Consider the following 26,192-nt stretch of genomic DNA (forward strand, 5'->3'; position numbering starts at 1 on the left):
ACAGGGGGCATCAGTGGCAACCTACCAACCAGAGAAATACCGCCACAGATTCAACTACAACTACTTCCACAGGGCAGACACAATGACTTGGCTCTAGTTCCGCCTACCAAGGAACAACTGCAAGCACCCTTGGGCGGAAAGCTAGCCTTATTCTCCGACAACTGGCATTACATTACAGGAGACAAATGGACTTTACAAACAGTAGACAAGGGCTACAGGTTTCACTTCCACACTCTACCAAAAAAGAGAGGAATGCCAAACCTACCACCAAGCCAAAAAACAGACACTCTAAGACAAGTCAACAACTTACTAAGGATGAGAGCTATAGAAGAGGTACCACCTATGGAACAAGGCCAAGGATTTTACTCCAGGCTTTTCCTTGTACCAAGAAAAGAAAATCAATGGAGACCTATTCTAGACTTGTCCGCACTGAACACATACCTCATTGTTCCAAAATTCAAAATGCTGACCCTCCAGCAGCTTCTTCCCATGCTGGGCAAGGAGTCTTGGCTGGTGACTCTAGATCTCAAGGAGGCATACCTGCACGTCCCTATACGACCAGATTGCAGAAGACACCTCAGATTTCTTGCAGCATCAGAGCATTATCAATTCTCAGCATTGCCTTTTGGCTTATCTACTGCGCCCAGAGTATTCACGAAATGCCTGGCATCAGTAATTGCTCATTGCAGGCTTCAGGGAATTCAAATTTACCCATACCTGGACGACTGCCTAATACAAGCGGACAACAAGGCAAAATTAACAAAAGATTTGGAAAATGTCATACAACTGTTGCAAGCCTTGGGATACACAGTCAACATGCAAAAGTCAAGACTAGTACCATCCCAAAGGATAACAATCTTGGGTGCAGAACTGGATACATCAAGTCAGATGGCTTTTCTCACAGAAGAAAAACAAAAGCAACTACCAGCCTACTTCATGACATTAATAACACAAACTCGGCTTACTGCAAGGAAAATCCTGCAAGCCCTGGGCTACATGGCATCATGCATAATTCTGGTTCCACATGCCAGGCTGCATATGAGAAAGCTACAATTGTACCTAAGGAATGTATGGTCTCAACACAAGCAGAGTCTAGAAGCCCAGATTCCAATAATTCCATGCCTGAAGCAAGAATTCCTGTGGTGGGCTCAGGCCTGTCAGTGGAACAGAGGCTTGCCTTTCCACAAACCTCATCCAAGCCAGACCATCACCACAGACACCTCAGACCTAGGACGGGGGGCACACATGGTGGACAAGTGTTTTCAAGGCCTATGGACCCAAGACCAGCTGAATCTACACATAAATCTAAAGGAGATGCTGGCAGTGAAGCATGCGATCCAGGCATTGAGACCACTCCAACAGGGTCATCTACTGATAAGGACCGACAATACCACAGTCATGTGGTACATCAACAAACAGGGAGGTACACATTCATATCCTCTATGCCGGATGGCAATGGACCTGTGGAATGTGGCCCTGAATCTCAACATTCAACTTCAGGCCAGATTTGTACCAGGAAAAGAAAATTCTCTAGCAGACACCTTAAGCAGAACTACCACGGATGCTCACGAATGGATGCTGCATCCAGATATCTTCAAAGCCATAACAAAGAAATGGGGACTAACAGAGATAGACCTGTTCGCCTCCCCACACAACCACCAATTGAAGAAATTCTGCACAAGAGCATACCACCCACTTGCTTGGAGGGTGGACTCCCTTTCCTTCAGCTGGAAAAACCTGACAGCATATGCATTTCCACCTCTTCTCTTGATGTACAAAGTACTACTGAAGATCAGAGAGGATCAGCCAAGGGTAATCCTGATAGCTCCAGACTGGCCGAGGCAACATTGGTACCCGCTACTGAGAAGCATGTCTCGGACACACGCATGGCCTCTACCTCTATGTCCCTTACTTCTAACACAGGACAACTACAAGATCCTACATCCAAACTTGAAAACACTGCAGCTAGCTGCTTGGAATATTGCATAAAATGAAATAACCCAGGTTTATCCCAGTGGGTTAAGGACATTATCCTGGAGGCACGCAGACCCTTCCACAAGGAAGACTTATTCAGCCAAGTGGAAAAGATACCTCATTTGGAGTGCAGCAAAGGGAGAAAATGTCTCATTGGTAAACATAGCACACATCCTGGAATATTTAGCAGAACTGTTCCACAATGGCCTGTCTTACTCCTCCATTAAGATTCATGCATCAGCAATTTCAGCAGAATACAATATGGATCCTCCTGTCTTCTCTCATCCTCTACTCAGGCAGTTCTTGAGAGGAATTAAAAATGTAAAACCTCCAAGGAAACCACCTTTACCTACATGGGATCTCAACTTTGTGCTGGAAAAGTTAACACTTCCTCCTTTTGAACCAGCAGCAACAGCAGAATTACAGTTCTTGTCTTGGAAAACTGCTTTCCTGCTAGCAATCACTTCAGCAAGAAGGGTATCTGAGTTACAGGCATTAATGGCAGTGCAACCCTTCCTTATCTTCCATCAGGACAGAGTCTCTCTGAGAACTAACCCTACCTTTATGCCAAAAGTGGTCTCCAGAGTATCATTGAACCAAGCGATTCATTTACCTACATTCTTCCCCAACCCACAGAACAGGGGGGGAAGACTACTACATACCTTGGATGTGCACAGACAATTACGCTACTATCTGGACAGAACTAAGACCAGCAGAAAAACTGACCAGCTTCTGGTAGCATATGCAACAGGAATGCAAGGAAAAGCAATTTCAAAACAGACAATCTCAAAATGGATAGGAAATTGCATTCGATTTTGCTACTCTTTTCATGGAAAGACAAGTCCTGAAAATATCAGACCTCATTCCACAAGAGCTACAGCCACCACTACAGCTTTCCTACGAGGAGTGGCTACCAAAGACATTTTAGAAGCTGCTACTTGGAGCTCCGTGCATACATTTGCCAAGCATTATAATCTCCCCTTATATTCTAGATCACGAGCAGGTTTTGCTACTGCTGTTTTGCAAGGGATCTTAACTACACCATCTTTATCTTAGTGCCTCCTCCCCCAGTTTGGCTATGGTATTCTACCCATATGTTAGGACTGCAGATGCATCCTTGAAGGACATAGTACAGTTTTGTACCTACCATAAATGTAGATGTCCGATAGGTATGCATCTGCAGTCAGGATTACCCACCCTCCTTCCCCTCTGTGGTACTCCTAGGGTATTTACCCCTCTTTTAGCTACCTGGCGGAATCTATTATGGTGTATTTGTTTGGATATATATGTATATATATATATTTATATTCTTATATTGTTTGCTCTCTACTGTTTGGAATTATTTGCATTTATCCAAATTTAGCCTTCCTAGAGGGCACCTGGCATCTGGGGCAAGAAACACTGAGGAAAATGGCGTCGGCTGATGCCTTTATACCCTATAAACAGCAGCTATGACGTCGGGTGAAGTGCGACATCAGCCGAGGCCAGACCCAGACTTTGGAATCCGGCCGACCGAAGGGCTGCCTGAGGCAGGACAACCCATATGTTAGGACTGCAGATGCATACCTATCGGACATCTACATTTATGGTAGGTACAAAACTGTACTTTTTTCTTTTCTTGGAACAAGGAATAGTCTGGAATAAAATCCTTGGCCTTGTTATGAGAGAGGAACATTTTCTATAGCTTTCATTTGCATTAAGCTGGAAATTTGTTTCAAAGCCTCTGTCCTTTGATTCGGTGGCAGGTCTGGCATGCCCTTTCTTTTTGGTAATGTGTGGAAATGAAACCTGTATCCTTTGTCTATTATTTGTAGTGTCCATTTGTCCCTTGTAATACTGTGCCAATTTTCTGAGAATAAAGAAAGCTTTCCGCCCAAAGGTGCTTCTAATTGAGCCCTGGTTGGCGGTGTCAAAGTAAAGTCATTGAGCCTGTCCTTGTGCAGCAGTTGAAGGTCCTGCATTACCTCTCTGGTTGGGAGGCTGCCATTGACGCCCTCTGTAGGAGCCTCTAGCTTGCCCTCTACCTCTGGCACGCCTGTTCTTGCCTCTCTGAAACCTCTCTGTGTCTGGAAAGGACCAATTCTTGGAAGGCCAATTCCTGCTGAATCTTGGTGGTTGTACTTGGAGAAAATCCTTGACTGTTTGTACGGATTTTGCCTTTTCTTCAAATTTCTTTAGGACCTTCTGAGCCGTGGAGCCAAATAACTTTTGCTTTTCCAGTGGAGCATCCAGCAGCTTTGCTTTAACATGGTCTGGCAGAGATTGTTCCTTCAGCCAAGCATGCCTACGTATGACTGCGCCAGTCATAGCTGACCTACATGAAGCTTCCAATGCATCATAACCACATTGCAAGAAATGGTTGCTAACCTGTTGTGAGTTATGTACCAGATCCTGAAGTGACTTGCGGTCTAGGGGGTCAGGTGAAGACAGTTTTTTATGCAATTCATCTAACAAATACATTTGGTACTGTATCATATGAAATTGACAATTTAATGCCCTCATAGAAAGAGTAGCAGAAGTATACACTTTTTTACCCCATCTCTCTAAAGCTCTGGACTCCCTTTCAGAGGGGAGAGGATTTTTAGCAGTGGCAGCTGCAACCCCTTTAGGGCCCTGGGAAATAGTTTCTGGATCAGCAGATTGGGCCTTGTAAAGGTAAAGATGTGAGTCCGGGACCCTGTAGTACCTATCTGGTTTGGCAGGAGCCGGAGGGAGAGAATCAGGGGTTGTGCTAGAGTCAGAGTACACATCATCAATGACATTCACAACAGGAGGAATAGCTAAAGGCCTATGCTGAGGCAAATGTAAAAAGGTCCTTAATCTTTTCCTGAAATCAGAGAATTCCTGGCTCTGCCATTGGAAATGCTCTCTCATGGAGTGTAGTGTCTCCCCAAAGGAAAACTCTTCAGGAGGGGAGGCCGAGGGAATAGATTCCTCTGCATCAGAATCCTCATAGGCCGAAAAAGCCTCCTCCTGGTGGTCTGAGAGAGTAGAGCCATCAGAGGCCTCATCTGAGGAGTGGGGGTCAGAGGGCTCAACCCTGGGCCTCTTGTCTGGAGGAGGTTGTGAGCCCCTGTCCGGATGAGGTTGAGAGCCCCTAATTAAGGAGATAAGATCTTCTGCTAAGCTTAGAATCTGTGAACCAGTAGAGGGTCCCTGAGGGATTACCTTGGGAGGCAAAGCTTTTGAGAGTTTAGCAGCTTTAGCCCTGGAGAATGCCTTAATGGACATGGATGCAGGAGGCCTGGCTGCATCACGTGCTGGTGTAGATTTGTCTAAAGGAATGGTGTCGGAAGGTTCCAGGACGCCAGTTTCTGTTGGAAATTCAATAACCGACACAGCCGGGGCCTCCGGGACCAAGGTAGTCGGTTGAGCAGTTTCGGTAATTGGAAGTACCAAGGACTCGGTTTCAGCCTAGACCGAGACACTCGCGGTAGGCCTGGCCGTGGTTTCAGCCAAAACCGCGGCCCGCGTGTGTCGGTCCTTGTCCTTCCGTTTCTTAACTAAATGAGAAGTCGGAGTCTCCGACGGCATTTTATACGAAAAACTAGCCCCAAAAAATTCCTCTGCAAACTCCGCCCGACGTCTAAGGGTGCGTCGGTTGAAGGAAGCACAGGCTGAACAGGCCAAGACGTCGTGGTCTGGGCCTAGACAGGGTAGGCAGTAAGAGTGGAAATCCTTATGAGGTATTTGTTTCCCACAAGTTAAACAATTATTAACTTTATCTGACATCGGCTGAGGCAAGAAAAAGTCCCCAACGGGGTACTTAGCTTTTTGAAGTCTTCGGTAGCTGAATTACAGGAGCTGGCCGACCGGCACTTGCGAACTGCTTCTGCTTCGGGCACCACGCGGCAAGAAAGACTGAGGAAGATGGCGTCTGCTGATGCTTTTATACCCCAGGCGCTCTGACGTCGGGGAAAGTGCGACATCAGCCGATGCCAGACCCAGACTTTGGAATCCGGCCGACCGAAGGGCTGCCTGAGGCAGGACAACCCATATGTGATGACTGCAGATGCATCCTTGAAGGACATTTTCAAAACTTTTCCCACCTTTAATGTGACGTATAACTTGTATAATTCAGTTGGAAAACAAACAAATCTGTTGGGGGAAAAAACATAAAAAAAAATTGTACAATAAGCTGGTTGTGTAAGTGTGCACACCCTTAAACTAATGTTTTGTTGAGGCACATTTTAGTTTAATTACAGCATTCAGTCTTCTTGGGTACACACCTGCAATCAATTAAAGAGACTCTGATTAACCACAAGTAAAGTTCAGATGTCCTAGTAGGATTTTCCTAACATTTACTCAGTTGCTATTTACAGCAAAAGCCATGGTCCGCAGAGAGCTTACAAAGCATCAAAGGGATCTCATTGTTGAAAGGTATCAGTCAGGAGAAGGATACAAAAAAATTTCCACAGCATTGAATATACCATGGAACACAGTGAAGACGGTCATCAAAAAGTGGAGGAGAATATGGGACACAAGTGATGTTGCAAAGAACTGGAAGTCCTTCCAAAACTGATGAAAAGACAAGATGAAAACTGGCCAGGGAGGCTACCAAGAGACCTACAACAACACTGAAGGAGCTGCAGGAATTTCTGGCAAGTACTGGTTGTGTACTACATGTGACAACAATCTCCCATATTCTCCATATGTCTGTGCTATAGGGTAGGGTTGCAAGATGGAAGCCTTTTCTTGCACAGAAAAACATCCAGGCCCGGCTAAAATTTGCAAAACAATACGGCAAGTCTCCCAAAAGCATGTGGGAAAATGTGTTATGGTCTGATGAGACCAAGCTTGAACTTTCTGGCCACAATTCCAAAAGGTACATTTGGCACAAAAAATGACACTTCGCATCACCAGAAGAACACCAACCCCATGGTGAAGCATGGTGGTAGAAGTATCATACTTTGGGGTTGCTTTTCTTCAATTGGAACTGGGGCTTTAGTCAAGATGGAGGGAATTATGAATAGTTCCAAATACCATTCACGTTTGGTCCAAAACCTTCAGGCATCTGCTAGAAAGCTGAAGATGAAGAGGAGTTTCACCTTTCAATACTGTCCCCAAGCACACATCCAGATCAACAAAAGAATGGCTTCAGAAGAAAATTAAAGTTTTGGAATGGCCCAGCCAGAGCCCAGACCTAAATCCATTAGACAATCTGTGGGGTGACCTGAAGAGGGCTGTGCACAAGAGATGCCCTTACAGTCTGACAGATTTGGAGTGCTTTTGCAAGGAAGAGTGGGCAAATATTGCCAAGTCAAAATATGCCATGCTGATAGACTCCTATCCAAGAAGACTGAATGCTGCAATTAAATCAAAAGGTGCTTCAGCAAAGTATTAGGCATTTTAACCTGGGTGTGTACACTTTTTATATCCACTGTATATGTTAAATAACAGATACTAATTATGTACTGTGTCTATTTGGGTGCCTTTTTTACAGTACCCCAGAAGGCCACTTGCAGGGAAGGATGCGACTCCCAAGGTCACATCAACCTGCACATTTCATTTGTCATCTATCCCAAGGACTTCTACTACATTTGGTTAACATCCTTCAGGCCACACTTCTGTTGTCCATCTTTTGTAATCTACCTCATTTGCTGTAACCTCTGCAGCCTTCTAGAAAACAGAATACATAGCTTTCCTTTCCTTCAGGTCAAGCCACATGTACTCCACTTGGTGTCATTGCTTAGCTCCTTTGATGCCATATAGTCTGCCTGGGTTGTAGTACTGACTTGGAAAAAAAAAACATTGGGATCATTTGTGCCTGGACATTTCAATTACTACTAAACCACACATTGTGACCAAGGGGACCTTATGTACCCATGATGGCTAATCCTGTTTGTGCCAGCCAGTTTAGGATCAAGAATGTGTCAGCCAGTGTGGGTACTGTTAGATCAAGGTGGGTCTCTTGGTTGTGTGTGTGCGTGTGTGTGCGTGCGTGTGTGTGCGTGTGTGTGCGTGTGTGTGTGTGCGTGCGTGTGTGTGCGTGTGTGTGTGCGTGTGTGTGTGTGTGTGTGTGTGTGTGTGTGTGTGTGTGTGTGTGTGTGTGTGCGTGTGCATGCGTGTGTGTGTGTGTGTGTGTGTGTGTGTGTGTGTGTGTGTGTGTGTGTGTGAGAGATAGATAATTTGCTTTGACTACAATGCAAGTTATGACTACTTTTTTAACTGTTTGGCTTCCATTGTCCACTCAAAGGATCTTGTATCATCTTTATTATTATTATTATTATTATTATTACTGTAGTTGATTTTTAAATGAATGTTATACGATACGGTCAGCTGGTTCTTCAGGTTTCAGCTGTATTACAAGTTCACTGCTGTGTCAGCTAGTCATATGAAGAGTGAAAAAAACATCAGACTGCTTATGTTTCTGTATACAAGCCAACACATTCCAAGTCCATTTTCGTTTTTTCCACAAATGATACTCTCCCAGATCCTGTTGGCCTGTACATAACACTGCCAACTAAGGATGAATTGGCTAAAGCAGGTGTCATCAAAATTGCCCTTATCGGTGTCAGCAAACTGGGTTCAGCATTACCTGCCAGACAAAGCATTTCTGATACATGGTTAAAGCAGACGAGTGAAGATACTGCAAACATGTTCTAGCATCGGAACTACAAAGATCAGGTGGAGAAGAATGACCTTTACAGAGTTATTAACTGTTTTTTTTAGAAAAGTGAATACCTTATTTACATCAGGGCAAATCCTTTAATAAGGGTCAGTATACACGAGAATATCAAACTTCTTTGTCTTGCATGTGTATGTAATCTACTATGTACCAACATTGGTGTTCCAGAGAAGACCATTCACTGGCTTTCCACAAAGTAGTTTTAAACTCATCGTCATAGGTGGCTTTAGCTTCAGCAATGCATTAGAGACTGTAGTCACCCAGCAGTTCAGCTTTGTAGACTCAATCAGATGATCAACCATCCCCCAAATAACCTGAGCAGGCAAGACGGCCAAATGTGAAAATACCTCTTGACTGGGCCCTAGTTTCAATTTCCATTAGTGTAGTATTGCCTGGTATCCGTGCTGATGCCATTAACAACCACCTGACAATGCTTTGTGGGATCATAACAGTTCACAAGGTTCAAAGATGTTTTTCTATAGAAACATGAAGATTTTTGTGGCAGAAACTTTTAACTCTGTTTTTAAGTCTGCAGACTGGTATTCTTTATTCTGGCTAACAGTGGGTGAAGCAACACACCATTTTGGCACTACTTTCCTTGGAATCTTGAATAAAATGACATCATGTACAAAGATGCATGTCACATCCATAAACCTACCATGGGTCATGCCCAAAATTAAATCAATAATGACTGGAAGAAATAATTTGTGGCTTGTCTTCTGAATATCCAAGAGGAAATCTGACCAATTAAAATTCAAGAAGGCAGGAAATGGGGTGAATTATGCATTGGCCAGTAAAATGATTGACTGTGATCTGTAGTACAAGCATGCTGATAATTCACTTATGTTTTGGAAAAGCTTTGATCGTCTGCATCATCCTTACATTCATAACATTGAAATCCGTCAAGCACTTCAATGAGTGTGTCATAATTTTAATAATGAGCAATAACATGCCTAACTTCAGTGCACTTCCTTACATTATACTTAATGTCATTACTCTCCACATGAACTCCCTTGACATAGTTTTTGAATAATTTAAAACTAGAGATGTTAGGTATTCCGATCTCACCTTCATTTTTACATATGGGGTTCAGAGCCGATACTCTGCTCCGACTTTGTCGATTTACAACCTGGAAGACTTCTGGTTGGCTCGTGGCTAAGCAGGTATCCCATGGTGCACCAGCACAATCCCCAGATGTCGTTTGCTGCGTCGACGAGTTCGGTTAGTGCTTTATTATTTTATATTTAGTATTGCTAATATATCAGGCAGTTGCTTTGCTTCACATTTTTGAGTGCAACTTAGTTTTCTAGTTGTTTATTGGTATCCTGTGTGCCAGTTAGTTTTAGGCGCTGTTGTGCATTATTTGATTATTAGGTAGAGTTGTTGGCGGTTTGCTGCTCTTAGTCAACGGGGCTCCTGTTGTCTTGTCTGTTGTTATTCTGACCTTTTTTGGTCACCGTTAGCAGTTAGTTTTCTGCTATTTGGACATTGTTTTTGGCAGGGATCCGCTTGTGAAGTTACTAGGATTGCAAGTTTATTATCTGTTTAAAGTTATTGTGTCATTTACAGTTTCTCTTGTGTGCTTCAGCTTTCCTTTCGGGTCTGTTTAAGTTAGAAGACCCAGTTTCACTACACTAGGCTAGGCCCATTTAAGTTAGAGGACCTAGTCCTCGTGTAACTCCTTTAGCTAGCTTTCTCTACACCGGGCTAGGCCCATTTAAGTTAGAGGACGTAGTCCTCGTGTAATTCCTTCTTAGGGCTAGGCCCGTTTTAGTTAGAGGACCTAGTCCTCCTTTCCTTTCTCCTTTCAGTCTCACTGGACTGTGTGTGTAGATATGTCTAAGGAAAGTAAGGAGCATAAACCCTCGGGGTTCAAAAAGTGTATGAAATGCTCCCAAAAGATGTCCTTAACGGATGGCCACAGTAGCTGTGTCTACTGCCTAGGGGCCATCCACTTACAGGAGTCGTGTTTGTTATGCCATGCTTTCTCTCCTAGAGTGTTACAGGAGAGGAAGAACAAACTCATACTCAAGGGTCTATTGAAACCATGCTTTGAGGAAGCACTATCCAGCTCTTTGGCTTCCTCTAAGTCTGGGAAATCAAAATCCTCAAAAAGGCCTTCTCCGGCACCAGCTGGTGTCTCGGAGCCACCTCCTAAACAATCGAGACAATCAAAATCTGCCTCCTCGACGACTCAGCCTTCGGAGCCGAAGGAGAGCATCATGTTGGTGTCAGAGTTGGTTACAGGGGTTTCGGGACCGATCTCTGAAACAATTGATACAGCAGTTGACTCTGCTACTCGGAGCCGGTCTGTAAGCTCCCTACTGGTGTCCGTAACAATTAGGTCTCCAGTGCCCCCCATGTCAAGATCCCCAGCTATGTCTTCCAGGACCCTTTCGGAAGAAGATGTGGAGAGGGTAGTGCTGAGACTCCTGAAGTCATCTGCCTTGCCAAAATGTTGTTGGCTCCGACCCAGTCAGCTCCGGAGCCACTTGACCCGGCTGTGCCCTTGTCTGCTATTCCTCCACCGAGCCATACTGGCCTTTCAGAGCCAGAGTGCTTGGTGCCAACGGAGGAAATGCCGGCTCCAACTCACCTTGTTGCTGCCTTGGAGCCAGGTTCGGCTCCAACACACTCGGAGCTGTCTGTCATGTCCAGGGGCCGAAGCTCTCCTGTCGGCACTGACAGGGAGGGTTGGAATTGAGCTTCTTCATTTCTGTGCCTTCCTCTCAGTGCTTCAGCCAGGGTGAGTTTGGACCCTGCATCTATCTCTGAGCTGACAGCTCTGGCTTCGGCGCCAATCCGCGTCTCTTCAGAGGTCTTCAGAGCAGGAGAGTTCAGCGTTTGTGATGAGGAGCGTGCTGTCTCATTCTCCAGCACCTACCACTGGCACCAGCACTCTTCTCCCAAGAGCATCCACTTCAGTCTTGGCCCCTACTCTCTCTGGAGACAGCAGAGACCCGCAACCTCAGGAGCCATCGGTTGGTGGCCCCCACTCTTCTGAGGCTTCCCTGGAATATCCTTCTGAGGAGCCTCCCCGGAAGAAATTATGTAAGAGGAAACATATTGACTCCCAGGATGAGTCTTTGACATCAGACACTGACCTCAAGGAGTCGGAAGGGTCCCCCAAGTCGTCCTCTGATGTCTCCTTTGTGGACATTTTAGAGATCCTTGGGCAGAGGTGCGACTGGCCCACTATTAACCCTTCTGATGAGTCGGTGTACCTGAAGACTTTCTGGTCTCAACCTTCTGCCTCTTGGGTGTCTCCACCTTTTGACGAACTAATGGATCTAGTCAGTCGAAAGGTGTGGGATACTCCCTGACACCGTGGAGCCAGTCCCCAGGAGACCAAATAAGTTCTTGTCTGCCCCTCCTGGTAAAGAGTCCTTGTCCAAGGGTGTTCCCATAGATGCCATGGTGGTGGCGGCGGCCACGAAGGAGTTAGCGGAGACCTCTTCATCTGTTCATTCCCCAAACAAGGAGTCTTGGCAGATGGACAGATTTGGGAAGCGTATTTTTAGTTCAGCAGCCTTTACCCTTTGATTGTTGAACTATCTTACATACTTCACGAGGTTGCAGAGGGATCTCCTCAAGGAGTTAGGAGATTCCATACAAAGTGCGTGTACTGAGGGAGTTCCTGACAAAATTTCTACTCAGTTGTCCACCTTAAATTCTGTGGTTAACTCCTCCATGCGACTTGTATCTTATGCTGCGGATGGAGCGAGTAGAGCAGTGGGTTCCGGAGTTGCCTTGAGGCACCACTCCTGGATGCGTTTATGTAATTTTGCGGAACCATTCAAGTCTACTTTCACCAACGCCCCGTTTGATGGTTCCTCATTGTTTGGTTCCAAGGTGAAGGGAGTTTAAGCAAGTTTTATTCTTGTTAACACAGCTGAATGACACTCTGAATTCGAGAAACGGTAACTTATTACCTGGTAATCGGCAGCATGCTTGTGAAGTAAGGAGGAAACAGGGGTCATCGGTAATGCAGGGTTCGATCAACACATCACAGGCTGAACTTCCTGAAGAGATGTTATTCGTTGATGCTGATTCACACGAACAGACTACTAAAGCTCAACCAAATCAGGTTAACAGGATGAACTCTCACAAGTAGGACTTTAATTTCAGTGCTTGGACTGGTCAACAATTCTTTTTCAAACAAGGTACTGTGACTATTAATACTAATTCTTGCACTGAACATAAATTTAACGAGTTGAGAGACAAACTTTATTCCTACAAAAGCACGCAGCTTGAGATTGATTATTTGAAGGAATGCGTTCGTGTTCAACGCGTTCCTAAAGGCTTGCGTTGTTATAAGTTCCCGAATAACACATTACTGGGAATTTCTTTTTATAATAAATTGTGTGATATTTTTATTAGAGCAGGTCTGGAAATGCTTGATCTTATGATAAAAGATTATGAAGTTAAAGCTGATACTTTGTTAAAGGAAGTTAATATTTTAAATGATTCTTTAGTTAATGACAGTAATTTTATGAGTATTAAAAAGAACTATGACAGTGTATTTCATGAGGTGGACCAATATTGTGTGAAAATTCTTAATCGTAAAATTAGAAAGTTAGAAAGAGATCTCAATGAATATAAGGAGGGCATAGCTTATCCATCCCCTGGAAAGGGCAGATGGAATACTAGGCCAGTAATGGATAGAGTCAACGAGGTCAGTAATGGTAATAATTATTCTAACAACAATCACCCTAAATCACCTGTTGTTCCACTCAGGAGGAGTGAGCGGTTAGCTGAGAAGGGAAGGAAAAACTCACTCCAGGATTTTACATACCCCCCGAGCAGAGCAGGGGGGGAGGGGTCCGGTTCATCAGCAGCAGGGATGGAACAGGACACGCAGGTAGAGATATTTTACAACATAAATGATTTTGTCTTTGAATCTGTAGACAATTCGTTATATACTCATGGTAATTATTCGGTTATGAAAAAAGACAACTTTACCATTTATAATTTTACAGACATGACGTTGACTCAAGATTTTTTTATCTTTTTACTAGGGGTTTTCAGTATGTACCATTACGCTCTCTGAACTTAACCAATGCTTTGGTTGACTTGAAATTATTTGTTAGGTATTTAAACCATGTATTGTATTTCAAAGGGCAGCCCTACATTCACAAGGGACTTACAAGAACTAGTATGTTTAATCCCCCCTACACACCCCACTCTTAAGGTATTTGAAGAGTTGGTGGAGATAGATTTGAGGAAGCAGGACTCCTCAAAATCATTTTCTCCACCCACCAACTTGAGTTTTGAGTCACATCAGTTAATAAACTACCTCAAAAGTGAGGGTTGTAGGGTAATGAAACCCGACAAGGGAAGGGGAGTGGTCCTTATGTACACCTACGAATACGATAGGTATCTTTATAACATGTTACAGGACACTGAGCAATATGAGTTGATCTCCAGGAATGAGATGAATCTGGCTTACTCTAAGATCAACTTTTTGTTATCTGACCACTTGTTGCATGGAGCAATTAATGAAAGGCTGTTTAATTATTTACGTGTTAATAAACCTAAAACTCCAGTTATTTTTGGGATACCTGAAACCCACAAAAGCCTAGATCCATTGAAATTTAGGCCTATAGTCTCTGGAGCGGGCAGTATTACAGAACCTCTGGGTAAATTTATTGACTATATCACTAAAAAGTTTATTTCTTCCTTACAACATGTTTGTAAGGATTCCTGGGATTTTCTAAAGGGCATTGAGCTCAGTTTGTTTAAACCTGACCTTTTGATGGTTATTATCGACATAGTGGAATTGTTCCCCAGTATTTCACACTCCATTGGTTTAGAATGGTTTAATGAAACTTTGTTTTCTGAATCAGGTCTTGGTTCTAACTTGATCAGTTTATTAGTTGAATTTATGGAGATAGTTCTTGAAAACAATTTAATTTGTTTTAATGGGGAACTGCACAGACAAAAGAGAGGTGTAGCGATGGGTGCCTCTTGTGCTTCATCATATGCTAACATAGTTTTACACCATTGGGAGCACAATTTTATATTTTCATCTATTTGGGGTCAGCATATAGTCCATTATAAGAGGTACCTTAATGATATTTGTCTGCTATGGGACGGGACTTTGAGTAATTTTATGGATTTTATGAGTTATATCAACTCTACCACACAGTTCCTTTCCTTTACTCACAATGTCAGCAATGACGCTTTAAACTATCTAGATGTAACCCTTCTTAAAGATTATAATAATCACACTTTTCAGTCTAAGCTTTATAGGAAGGCCACCTTTTCTAATTCCTGCCTGCACTTTGACAGTGGCCACCCCTTTCATCAAAAGAAAGGCATTGTAAAAGGCCAATTTATCCATGCATCAAGGATGTCTAGTACTGATGAATATTTTTTTGACTAGGTTCAATTTTTAAAAAAAACTTTTTTCTGAAAGATGTTATCCTATTTCTTTAGTCAATAATTTGGCTAAGGAGGTTATCGAGAGCAGGGATTGTAAATATTTCCCGTTGATAGGCAGAGGTTTGGATGGGGTTGAACAAGAGAAACCATTTGAGCAATTTGAACCTTGTAATAGTTTTGTTTATACATTTTCTAAAGACTCCCATCAAATAGAAGAGGTGGTCTTGAAGTATTGGCCAGGTTTGACTTTACATGATGACTTTAAGAGTTTTGTTCAGGGATGTCCTAGGTTTGTTAAAAGAAGGGACACTAATTTAAAAGGACTATTCGTGAGAAAACAGTGTATACGGATAAATTTAACCATGGTAAAGTCAGCACATATAAATGTGGGGTGTGCAAGCAGTGCGCAGCTATTATTAATGACAGTACAGTATATATTCCATCTATGAAGTTTAGGTTCTATGCCGATAGACACTATAATTGTGGGACTAAAGGTGTTGTATATTTAGGACTATGCATACAATGTTTTAGTTTTTATATAGGGAAAACCAAAAGGCCCCTCAGAAGAAGAATTTGAGCATTTTTATGACATTTCCAAAAAGAAAGAAACTAATGCTTTTTATAAACATTCTATTGTTTGTCCTGAAATGCAACTTAAATTTACTGTCCTAGAGCAGGTGACGCAAGATGTTAGAGGGGGAGATTGGGAGACCCAACTTGAATATAGGGAGCTTTTATGGCAGCTTAGGCTAAATGCTGGTAAATTACCTGGTCTCAATAAGAATATCAACATCAGTATGTCCTTAGATTAAGAATGGTCAGGTTGTAGGTTTTATCAATTTTTATATTATATAATAATTTTTATATTATATAATGATTTTATTTTATTCATGTAACGTATTTTGCACTGGTTGATGTTCAACGTGTTCAGAAGGCATTGTGTGTTTGTTAGGTTTCAGTCTATGTTTTCACATATAGTCTGGTCTGTCGTTGGTGTTATAGATTGTCAGCTGTGTTACAATGTGTTTCTATATATTTTTAAGCAAAGTTTTTTAAAAAATTAAGTTTTTTCTACTGATAATTTAAATATTTATTTAGTTGATTACTAAATTTGTTAATTAACGTGTCATGTGACTGTCTTGATTCAACGCTTATTTAAAGCTGGTATTGCATTGTATGTTTATCTTGATAAAGCCTGGTATTAACCAGGTGAAAGCGCTTGAGTTACTTCAGCTTGTTTTTACGGAAGGTTAATAAACGTTATCATCCTTTGGTGGTCTCGCTTTTTTTGCCTGTGGAGCTTCTTTTGTTTTCCTTGGCTTTTTGTCCGTTGTGGTATTTCAAGGTGAAGAATATACTCACTCGGTGTGAGCAAGAAGGAAATACGCTCTCTGCCATGGGTGTGCGTTTTACTGTCCCTTCCAGACCATACCCCAAGGGTCAAAGGGGTGGTAAAATGTGGTTCAAGAAGTCCCAGAGGGTCTTTCCTGGCACACAGGGTGAATCCTCCTTCAGAGGCAGAGGAGGAGGAAAACGGCACACTTCGCCCTAGAGGCAGGGGCTGTCCGCAATATTAACAAGGCCGTGATTCCTTTTGAGGACGGCCTTAGCGCTGCTGATGTGGAGCCCGACTGCACTTCTCTGGGGCCGGTCAGGGGTCGCATTTCTTTGTACCAAGAAGCCTGGCTAAATATCACCCAAGACAAGTGGGTACAAAGAGGTGTTACCAGAGGCTACATCATACCCTTTTCCCTATCATCGTTTGTTCCCAAAAGGATCCCAGATGTCCCACCCAATCTCAGGGATCAGGCAACTGTGGAGATCAACAAGTTGCTCGCAAAAAGTCATCCAGCCCGTCCCAGCAGACCAGATAGGTTCCGGAACTTACTCCAGATTCTTTTTAGTTCCAAAACGAACCGGATACCAATATTGGACCTCAGCAGATTGAATGAATCAGTGAAGGACAAGGTTCAGATGGTAACACTGCAGTCTATACTCCCGTTGTTAGGAAAAGACTTTTGGATATGCTCTCTGGATCTTCAGGACGCCTATTACCACATAAATGGAAAAGGTGTCCAGAAGCCATCTGCGCTTCCGGCTGGGAGCCAGTCACTATCAGTTTCATGCTCTGCCCTTCGGACTCACCACAGCCCCCAGGGTGTTCACCAAATGCATGGCAGTAGTGACAGCTCACCTGAGACATCAGGGATTCCAGGTGTTTCCGTATTTGGACGACTGGCTCCTGACCGCCCCCACCAGACAACTACTCATTCAAAACAGGGACGCCACGATTCAGCTTTGTGCTCAGTTAGGGATATCCATAAATTGGAAAAAAATCTGCATTATTGCCCTCTCAATCTGTGATTTTTATAGGCGCAGAGGTAGACGCAGTGAGCATGACAGCTCGTCTCCCTGCTGAAACGGCACAGAACTTAATCTCCCAAGTTCATTGCTTTCTCCCATTGCAAAACGTCAAAGAAAAGTGGGTTCTTCAGCTCCTCGGGACTATGGCTTCCACAATTCTATTGGTACCATTAGCCAGGTTACACATGAGAATTCTCCAGTGGCTTCTGGTTTCTCAGTGGTCCTTCCAATTTCTTCCACTGAGTCATCCTATCCTGCTGATGGAATCATGCAAGAAGGACCTTCGTTGGTGGATAGATCCCAATCATCTGATTACTGGTGCCCCCTTTTTTCCGGCCAAACCCGTTACCACTGTGACCACAGATGCATCCCAGATCGGGTGGTGGGGGGGCATTATCTCAGCAGGACTGTCCAAGGCACATGGCAAGAACACGAGGCTCATCTGCATATCAGTGTTCTGGAGATGAGGGCGGTGCTTCTGGGATTGCAAGCACTTCAAGACCTTCTCCATCTAGGGACAGTTGCGATACAATCAGACAACATGTCGGTGGTTTGGTATATCAACAAAGAGGGTGGTACCAGATCTTAACCACTCTGTCGAGAGGCCATGCAAGTTTGGGAGTGGGCAAATTCTTCCCAGCACTTTCTGGTTGCAATGCACATTCCAGGGATGACCAAAGTGATAGCCAGCCAGCTTAGCTGGGCAATCCTAATGCCTCACGAGTGGTCTCTGAAACGGGAAACAGTGGATCAGATTTTCCGGGAAATGGGGACAGCCTTGCTGCAACCTTTTTGCCAGCCCAGTCAATACCAAATGCAGTAGCTACTTTTCCCTCATTCCCCTCTGGGGGAGTCTCCCAGAGACGCTCTGGTTCACGATTGGCCCATGGGACTTCTGTATGCTTTTCCTCCAATCCCTCTCATTTCCAAAGTGATTCAGAAAGCCAGTCGGCTGGGAAGCAAGTTGATCCTCATTGCTCCTTACTGGCCTCATCAGGTCTGGTACCCCTTCCTCGAGCCTCTCTTCCTGGACAATCCTTGGATTCTGGACCCAGCTCCCGATCTATTGACTCACATGTCGGGTTTGCTACACCCCACAACCCACACCCTCAAATTGACAACGTGGCTGCTCCAGTTCCATCCATAGTCAGGCTTCATGATGTATAATCTTCAGTGTCACATATTCTTATGTCATCCCATAAACTTTCAACTAGGAGGCTGTATGGCAGTAAATGGAAAAGATTTTCTATTTGGGCACAGAGAATGAATGTAGATCCATACACTGCTTCTATCCCTGTGATTTTGGATTTTCTGTCTGAGCTTTTTCAACAAGGATCTGCCGCTGCCACTATTAGTCCAATTGGTGGTGATTTCTCATTTAGGTTTTCCAGATAACAGTTTAATGTCTCATAAGCCATGCAAGACCTTTTTGAAAGGGGCCACTCTATTGGGACCACCTCTGCAAGAACCAGTGGCTTCTTGGGATTTAAATTTTGTGTTGTCCAAATTGACTTCTCCACCCTTTGAACCTCCCACTCATCTTCTCTAAAATTTTTATCTTGGAAGACCTTGTTTTTGGTAGCTATCACATCAGCTAGACGGGTATCGGAGCTTCAGGCCTTGTCTATTAAGCCACCGTATTTGATTTTTCACAAAGACAGGGTGTCATTATGTACTAATCCCTCCTTTGTTACCAATCGGTAGAACTCCCAGTTTTCTTCCCTAACCACTGTAATGCAGGTGAATACCGTTTTCATCAGCTAGGCGTTCATAGACAACTACGTTTTTATCTACAGCGGACTAAGGCTTTCAGGAAATCAGATTAATTGTTCATTTCCTTTTCTGAGTCTAGATTGGGCTTACCAGTTTCTAAAGTGAAACTATCTAATTGGATTTCCAGTTATATAGCCTTTATCTATAGCTCAGAGGTCAAACCCTTACCCTACAGGATCAAGGCTCATTCTACCAGATCGCTGTCTACCTCTGCAGCCTTTCAAGCCAGGGTACCACTTGATAATATTTGTGCAGCAGCTACGTGGGCTACCCCTCACACTTTTATTACACATTACAGGTTGGATTTGACATCGGGGTAGAGCATCCTTTGGCTCCACGGTGCTCATGAGTATTTTCCAATGAGCCACCCAAGAATAAGGCGCTAGGGACGCTGTCCCATATGTAAAAATGAAGGTGAAATCGGACTACCTAACATAAAGAAGTTAGGTACTCACCATAACGTTCCATGTTGGTAGTCCATCTCGCCCTTCATTTTTACCAACCCGCCCTCCTGCCCCCATCCTAGAAGATCTGGAAGTAATAATTTGGTTGCCCTTGGTTGGAGACCCTTTAGTATTGGTGGTTTTTATGGTTGTTATTCTAGTAAGCAGCAGACAAGATCTGCGGATTGTACTGGTGCACCATGGGATACCTGCTTAGCCACAAGCCAACCAGAAGTCTTCCAGCTTGTAAATCGGCCAAGTCGGAGCCGAGGATCGGCTCCGGACCCCATATGTAAAAATGAAGGGTGAGATGGACTACCAACATGGAATGTTATAGTGAGTATATAACTTCTTTTTTTTTTACTCTTGGCAGTCGTCCCCCTCCCCCCCCCCCTTCCACACAAAGAATTCTTGAAAATCTTAGCCAGATAAGTAGCCTACAGTGTTTCTGCATTTGTCATTCTGTCAAAGAAGGGTGTATGCATTTCTGTAAAACAAGACTTACATTGTACCACTTCATAACTGTTGTCCCTCTGTTGTACTGAACAGCACTGGCATTTTTAAACAAAAGAACCCACTGGTTAAAATATGGAGCTGTGCCCTGAAATCCTTAGTGCCTGATTATTCTGAACGTGAAAACATGTTTGTACATTGCTTGATGTGTTAAATTAGAGTGCTTTACACTGCATGGTGTGTTGCGCTGTTTTTGTTGGCATTGGCCTATTACTCTGCTGTCCTTGGAATACTCCTCTTGCTCAGTGTACATTAAAGTAGGAGTTAGTCCCTATCAGTAATCTATTGGGGCTGCATGTCTATAAAGTTAGAAACTGCATAGAAAACTCTGTAAGACTGCCTGGATGATGGCCCTCCATCAGTCTGCTTTTCATTTCCGACGTTGCCACCAGGTTTGTGGAAACAAAAGGTTAATCTTCTTTGAAAAGTGAGGCACCCCCATGGTGTGATAAGTAATACTGCAAGTCAGTGTGATGTGATGTTTGATAAGATGAGGGGATGATGGTTAGCAGACAAAAAATTCCCAGGGAAAAACACTGTACTGTTTCAGCTTAACAGCTAATTTTTAAATTTTAAGTTCCCATAGTTAAACATTTTAAGATGTTGAATGATCTAAACAAGCAGTTCAGTGACAGTAATACATTTTTTTATCAGGTATATGAAGAAGTTGGAGATGATGCGTTAGAAGGTAAATTTATTTTAAAGCTTACTTTATTACTGTTTTATCAAACCAGAAAGTGCTTTGGTATTTTTTGAATTTCAGTAAGATGTTTTCTTCTACCCATTAAAGTTGGAATTGTGATCTATGGATGAGGGCTTCCTCTAAGCTGTGTATTGCTATGTATGGTGCCACATTTATAAAGTAGGTGACACCTGGATTAATGCCATCCCCAAGCACAAGACACAATTTAGAAGCTTAGACCCAAGTAGAACTGGTGCCAATGGTCTATGTTTGCATTTCTTCCCAGCATAAAATATATCTTGATGTATGGGAACTGTGACATGGAAGTGGGTTTCGCATGGGGAAAGGGTTGGTAAATGTGGACTTTATGAACTGCAGCACTATACCATACGGAAAACTTTCATCACACTGAGGAAATTTACTTTGTGATACATTGCATATTGTAGCTGCTTGATAGCTCACCATTTACTTTCTCCAAGGCTTTTGGGATGTTCATCGTGTTACCTTGCTGCAGTCATCACACTTGGGTTATCCTGCCGTCAGGCGGTCCCGCAGCCGGCCTGAGTTCCAAAGTCTTGGTCCGGCGTCGGTTGCTGTCGCTTCTTCCCTGACATCAGTGTGCCAGAGGTATATAAGAGGCATAAGACGCCATTTTCTTCAGTCTTTCTTGCTGTGTGGTGCCCGAAGCAAAAGCAGTTCGCAAGTGCCGGTCAGCCGACACCTGAGATTTTCAAATCGAATTTCAGTCCGAAGTCTTCAATAAAGCTAAGTACCCTGTTGGGGAACGTTTTCTTGCCTCAGTCCTATGTCAGAAAAAGTTAACAATTGCATTTCTTGTGGGAAGCAAATACCTCATAAGGACTTTCATTCTTATTGTATTCCTTGCCTAGGCCCCAGACCACGACGTCACAGGTTGTCGGTTTTGTGCTAGGTTTAATAAACGAACTATCAAACGCCGTTTTGACTTCACACGACATTGCTTTGGTAGGAAATTTAATTATATCATGCCGTTGGAGCAGCCGATGACTGGCATGCATAAAAAATGCAAGGATAAGGACAGGCAGCCTAGGAACAAGCCAGACTCCGAGGCCTCTGCTGGGCCTGTCGCCGGTTCTCCGGTTTTCAGTGAGGCGCCTATGCAGCCCCTGACGACCGCAGAATTGGAACCCCAGACAGCTTCGGATTCTCAAGCGAAGTGTACTAGGCCGTCGCAGCCATCTTCATTAGGACCTTCCGACACAGGAGCAGAAGGAGATCTGGGTGCATTAGACACACCTTCGGTTGCAGAAGGTGTCTTAAGACCGACTACACTCACCATTAAATCTTATGCTAAGCTTAAAACTCCATTAAAACCAAAAAAGACTGTACATCAGTCTCCAGTTCAAGGCCCCATGCCTAAGAAACAGATGCTTAAGATGGCTGAAGATTTGATTACCCTAATCAGGGGTTCCCATCCCCCTCCAGATAAAAGACCAAGACAAGAGGAGGATTATCCTTCCTCTAACCAGGTTTCAGTTTCCTCAGATGCTTCTGAGGAACAGGATTACGCTTTTCCCCCTTATGAAGACTCTGATGCTGAAGACTATTCCCTCAGCATCTCCCCCTGAAGACTACTCCTTTGGGGAAACTTTACATACCATGAGGGAACATTTCCACTGGGAAGGCCAGGACTACTCTTGATTCTAAGAAAAGGCTCCGAGAGTTCCTTTTACTACCCCAGCACAGACCACTTGCTATCCCTCCAGTTTTAGACATTGTGGATGATGTTTACTTGGAGTCTAGTCTAAATCCAGACTCTCTACCTCCTGCTCCAGCCAAACCAGACCGATACTACAGAGTACCTGACTCACACAAATCCCTTTATAAAAACCCTCTGGCTGACCCAGAAACAATTTCCCAGGGTCCCAAAGGGGCTAAAACTTTTATGGCTAAAAATCCTGTGCCCTCTGAAAGGGATTCCAGAGCCCTATATAGATGGGGAAAGAAGATATACACCTCAGCTACTCTGGCTATGAGAGCATTAAATTGTCAGTTTCACATGCTGAAATGTCAGCAATTCCTAATGTATCAATTAAAACAAAAACTGAGCACACATTCTGAACAGTCTGAATTCAAGGAAATGCAGGATCTGTTGCATGCAGCTGAACAGGTGGGCAAACATACTTTACAATGTGGATTTGATTCATTGGAAGCTTCCTGTAGAGCAGCTGTTAGTGGGTCTGTCATACGTAGACATGCTTGGTTGAAAGAACAAACCTTACCTGATCATGTTAAAGCAAAATTATTGGATACACCTTTACAGCAGGATGTATTATTTGGTGTCAAAGCAGAAGAGGTTTTAAAGAAAATGGAGGATAAGGCAAAGTCTATGCAGACGGTCAAGGATTTTTTACAGGTACAACCCCCCTGTTTCAGAAGAAATTGGCCAACAAAAAACTGGTCCTTTCCAGCTTCTGACAGATCACAGAGGGTCAAATATAGATGCCCAAGGGGCAGAGGTCAGTCACAAGGCCCTTACAAACCTCGCCAATGGGGTACTGCTACCCAGAAAGGAGGAGAAAACAGGCCCCAAGCTAGCAGAAGACAAACACAATGACTCAACCCTCAAACTACCAAGCAAATCTCTCTTGGCAGCTCCCTTGGGAGGAAAATTAGCACTTTTTGCAGACAACTGGCACATCATCACAAAAGACAAATGGGTCCTAAACATTGTCTCACAAGGATACAGATTCCACTTTCATACCTTGCCAAGGATAAAAGGAATGCCAAACCTGCCACCAAATCAATGGGCAGAGGCACAAAAACAAATTACAGCTCTCATGGACATGAGAGCCATTCAACAGGTACCTACACAGGAGCAAGGACAAGGATTTTACTCAAGACACTTTCTAGTCCCAAGAAAGGACAAAGCATGGAGACCCATTCTGGATCTTTCAATTCTGAACACCTATCTGCAAGTACCAAAATTCAAGATGCTAACACTACAGCAGCTTCTTCCCATGCTGGGCAAGAATGCTTGGCTAGTAACGTTGGACCTCAAGGAGGCATACCTGTATGTCCCCATCAGACAAAATTGCAGAGGATACCGCCGCTTCCTTGCAGGTTCAACCCATTATCAATTCTTTGCACTGCCCTTTGGCTTATCTACTGTGCCCTGGGTCTTCACAAAATGCCTGGCACCAGTAATTGCATACTGCAGACAGAGGAATTCAAATATACCCATACCTGGACGGCTGTCTTATTCAAGCAGAAGGCAAGGATATTCTTTTAAAGCATCTGGCATTTGTCAAACACCTTCTAAGTTGCCTAGGGTACACAGTAAACGAAAAGAAATCAAAACTAGTGCCCTCTCAAGACATAATATTCCTGGGTGCCAGCTTGAATACAACGGCCCAGATGGCTTCTCTCACGCCAGACAAGCAACAACAGCTGACTCAGTACTTCAAAATAATGGCAACAAAGACCCAACTCCCTGCAAGAAAAATTCTGCAGGCCTTGGGATTCATGGCATCTTGCATACTACTAATACCATTTGCAAAACTGCATATGAGGAAATTACAATGGTACCTGAAAAAGCGTATGGACTCAGCACAGCCACAGCTTGGAAACAATGATACCACTCATTCCCTGCCTACAACAGAAGTTTCTATGGTGGGCACAGGCATGTCACCTCAACAAGGGTCAGCCTTTCACTTTACCCACGGCCAGGCAAACTATGACAACAGATGCATCGGACTATGCCTGGGGAGCACACATGGCAGGACAGTGCATTCAGGGCAAATGGGCTACAGATCAAAGGCATCTGAGTATCAATCAAAATGAAATGCTAGCAGTACAGAATGCCCTAACAGCTTTCAAGGACCTCTTACACCCAGGACAACTAATAATAAAGACGGACAATACTACAGTAATGTGGTACATAAACAAGCAAGGGGGCACACATTCCTACCCTCTATGCAGGCAATCAATGACCTTGTGGAACACAGCACTGTCTTACCAAGTTCAACTACAAGCACAATTCCTGCCAGGAAATAAGAACACATTGGCAGACGACCTAAGCAGAAACATCATGGATTCCCACGAGTGGAAACTAGATCCACAAGTATTTGCAATGATAACTTAAAAATGGGGACGCCCAGACATAGATCTGTTTGCCAACCCCCAAAACTACCAATTTCAAAAATTTTGCACAAGGACATTCCACCCACAAGCTTGGAAAGTGGACGCCCTCTCATTCAGTTGGAAAACATTAACAGTGTATGCCTTTCCTCCACTGCCTCTTCTAGCAAAGGTACTGCTGAAAGTCAGATTAGAGAGGCCACAAATTATACTCATTGCACCAGACTTGGCCACGCCAGCACTGGTATCCAATTCTAAGGAACATGGCACACGGCCCACCATGGATTTTACTACAAATTCCTCATCTGCTCACCCAGCGAGACAATCAAATTCTACACAGCCAGCTCAATAGTTTAAACCTGGCTGCATGGCAAATTACTTAAACAACCAGCCAACACCTCTATCCAAAGCTGTTATGGATGTCATTCTGGAGGCCAGGAGGCCCAGCACCAGGAAAACCTATTCAGACAAATGGAAAAGATTGTGCGCCTGGAACCAGGCTAAAGGCCAAAATCCCCTTGATCCAAACATTCCTCAAATTCTATAATATTTAACTGAGATGTTGCACAAAGGACTTTTTTTTTCATCTATTAAGATCCACGCCTCAGCAATTTCAACACGGATCCTCCTTTATTTTCACATCCACTCCTACAACAGTACCTCAGAGGGGCTAAGAACATAAGACCACCCAGGAGAGCACCAACACCTACTTGGGATCTCAACTTTGTTCTGGAAAAGCTTACACTGCCGCCCTTTGAACCAGCTTTTTCAGCTGATTTAAAATTTCTTTCATGGAAGACTGCCTTGCTACTAGCAATAACTTCAGCTGGAAGAGTCTCAGAGCTACAGGCACTAATGGCAGTGGAGCCTTTCTTCATTTTTCGTCAAGACAGAGTCTCTCTATGAACTAACCCTTCCTTTATGCCAAAGGTGGTATCCAGTGTGGCCCTAAACCAAACCATTCACTTGCCCACCTTTCTCCCAAATCCCCAGAACAAAGGAGAAAGACTCGTGGACTCTTTGGACATTCACAGGCAATTACGTTAGTATTTGGATAAAACTAAGGCTTTCAGAAAATCTGACCAGCTCTTTGTAGCCTATGCTGCAGGATCACAAGGAAAAGCTATCTCAAAGCAGACCATTTCAAAAAGGATAGGACATTGCATACGTTCCTGCTACACGCATCGTGGGAAACCGGTACCTGCTAAAATTAGGTCCCACTCCACCAGGGCTACAGCTACATCAGCAGCCTTTCTCAGGGGGGTGCCAACCAAGGATATTCTGGAAGCTGCAACTTGGAGTTCAGTGCACA

At 43.8% G+C, this 26,192-nt stretch overlaps 1 protein-coding gene across 1 annotated transcript in view; it reads left to right on the forward strand.

Moving 5' to 3' along the window:
- The window catches only part of LOC122812639 (tRNA selenocysteine 1 associated protein 1), a 633,267-nt gene that overhangs the window by 538,520 nt on the left and 68,555 nt on the right, over positions 1–26,192 (forward strand). Inside the window, exon 8 of the mRNA XM_044084823.1 lies at positions 20,734–20,767. Coding sequence (XP_043940758.1) covers positions 20,734–20,767 — 34 coding nt within the window. The remainder of the gene's footprint in view (positions 1–20,733; positions 20,768–26,192) is intronic.

Source organism: Protopterus annectens, chromosome 1.part1, assembly GCF_019279795.1.
Source record: "Protopterus annectens isolate FY-2018-M chromosome 1.part1, PAN1.0, whole genome shotgun sequence".
Taxonomy (NCBI): Eukaryota; Metazoa; Chordata; order Ceratodontiformes; family Protopteridae; genus Protopterus; species Protopterus annectens.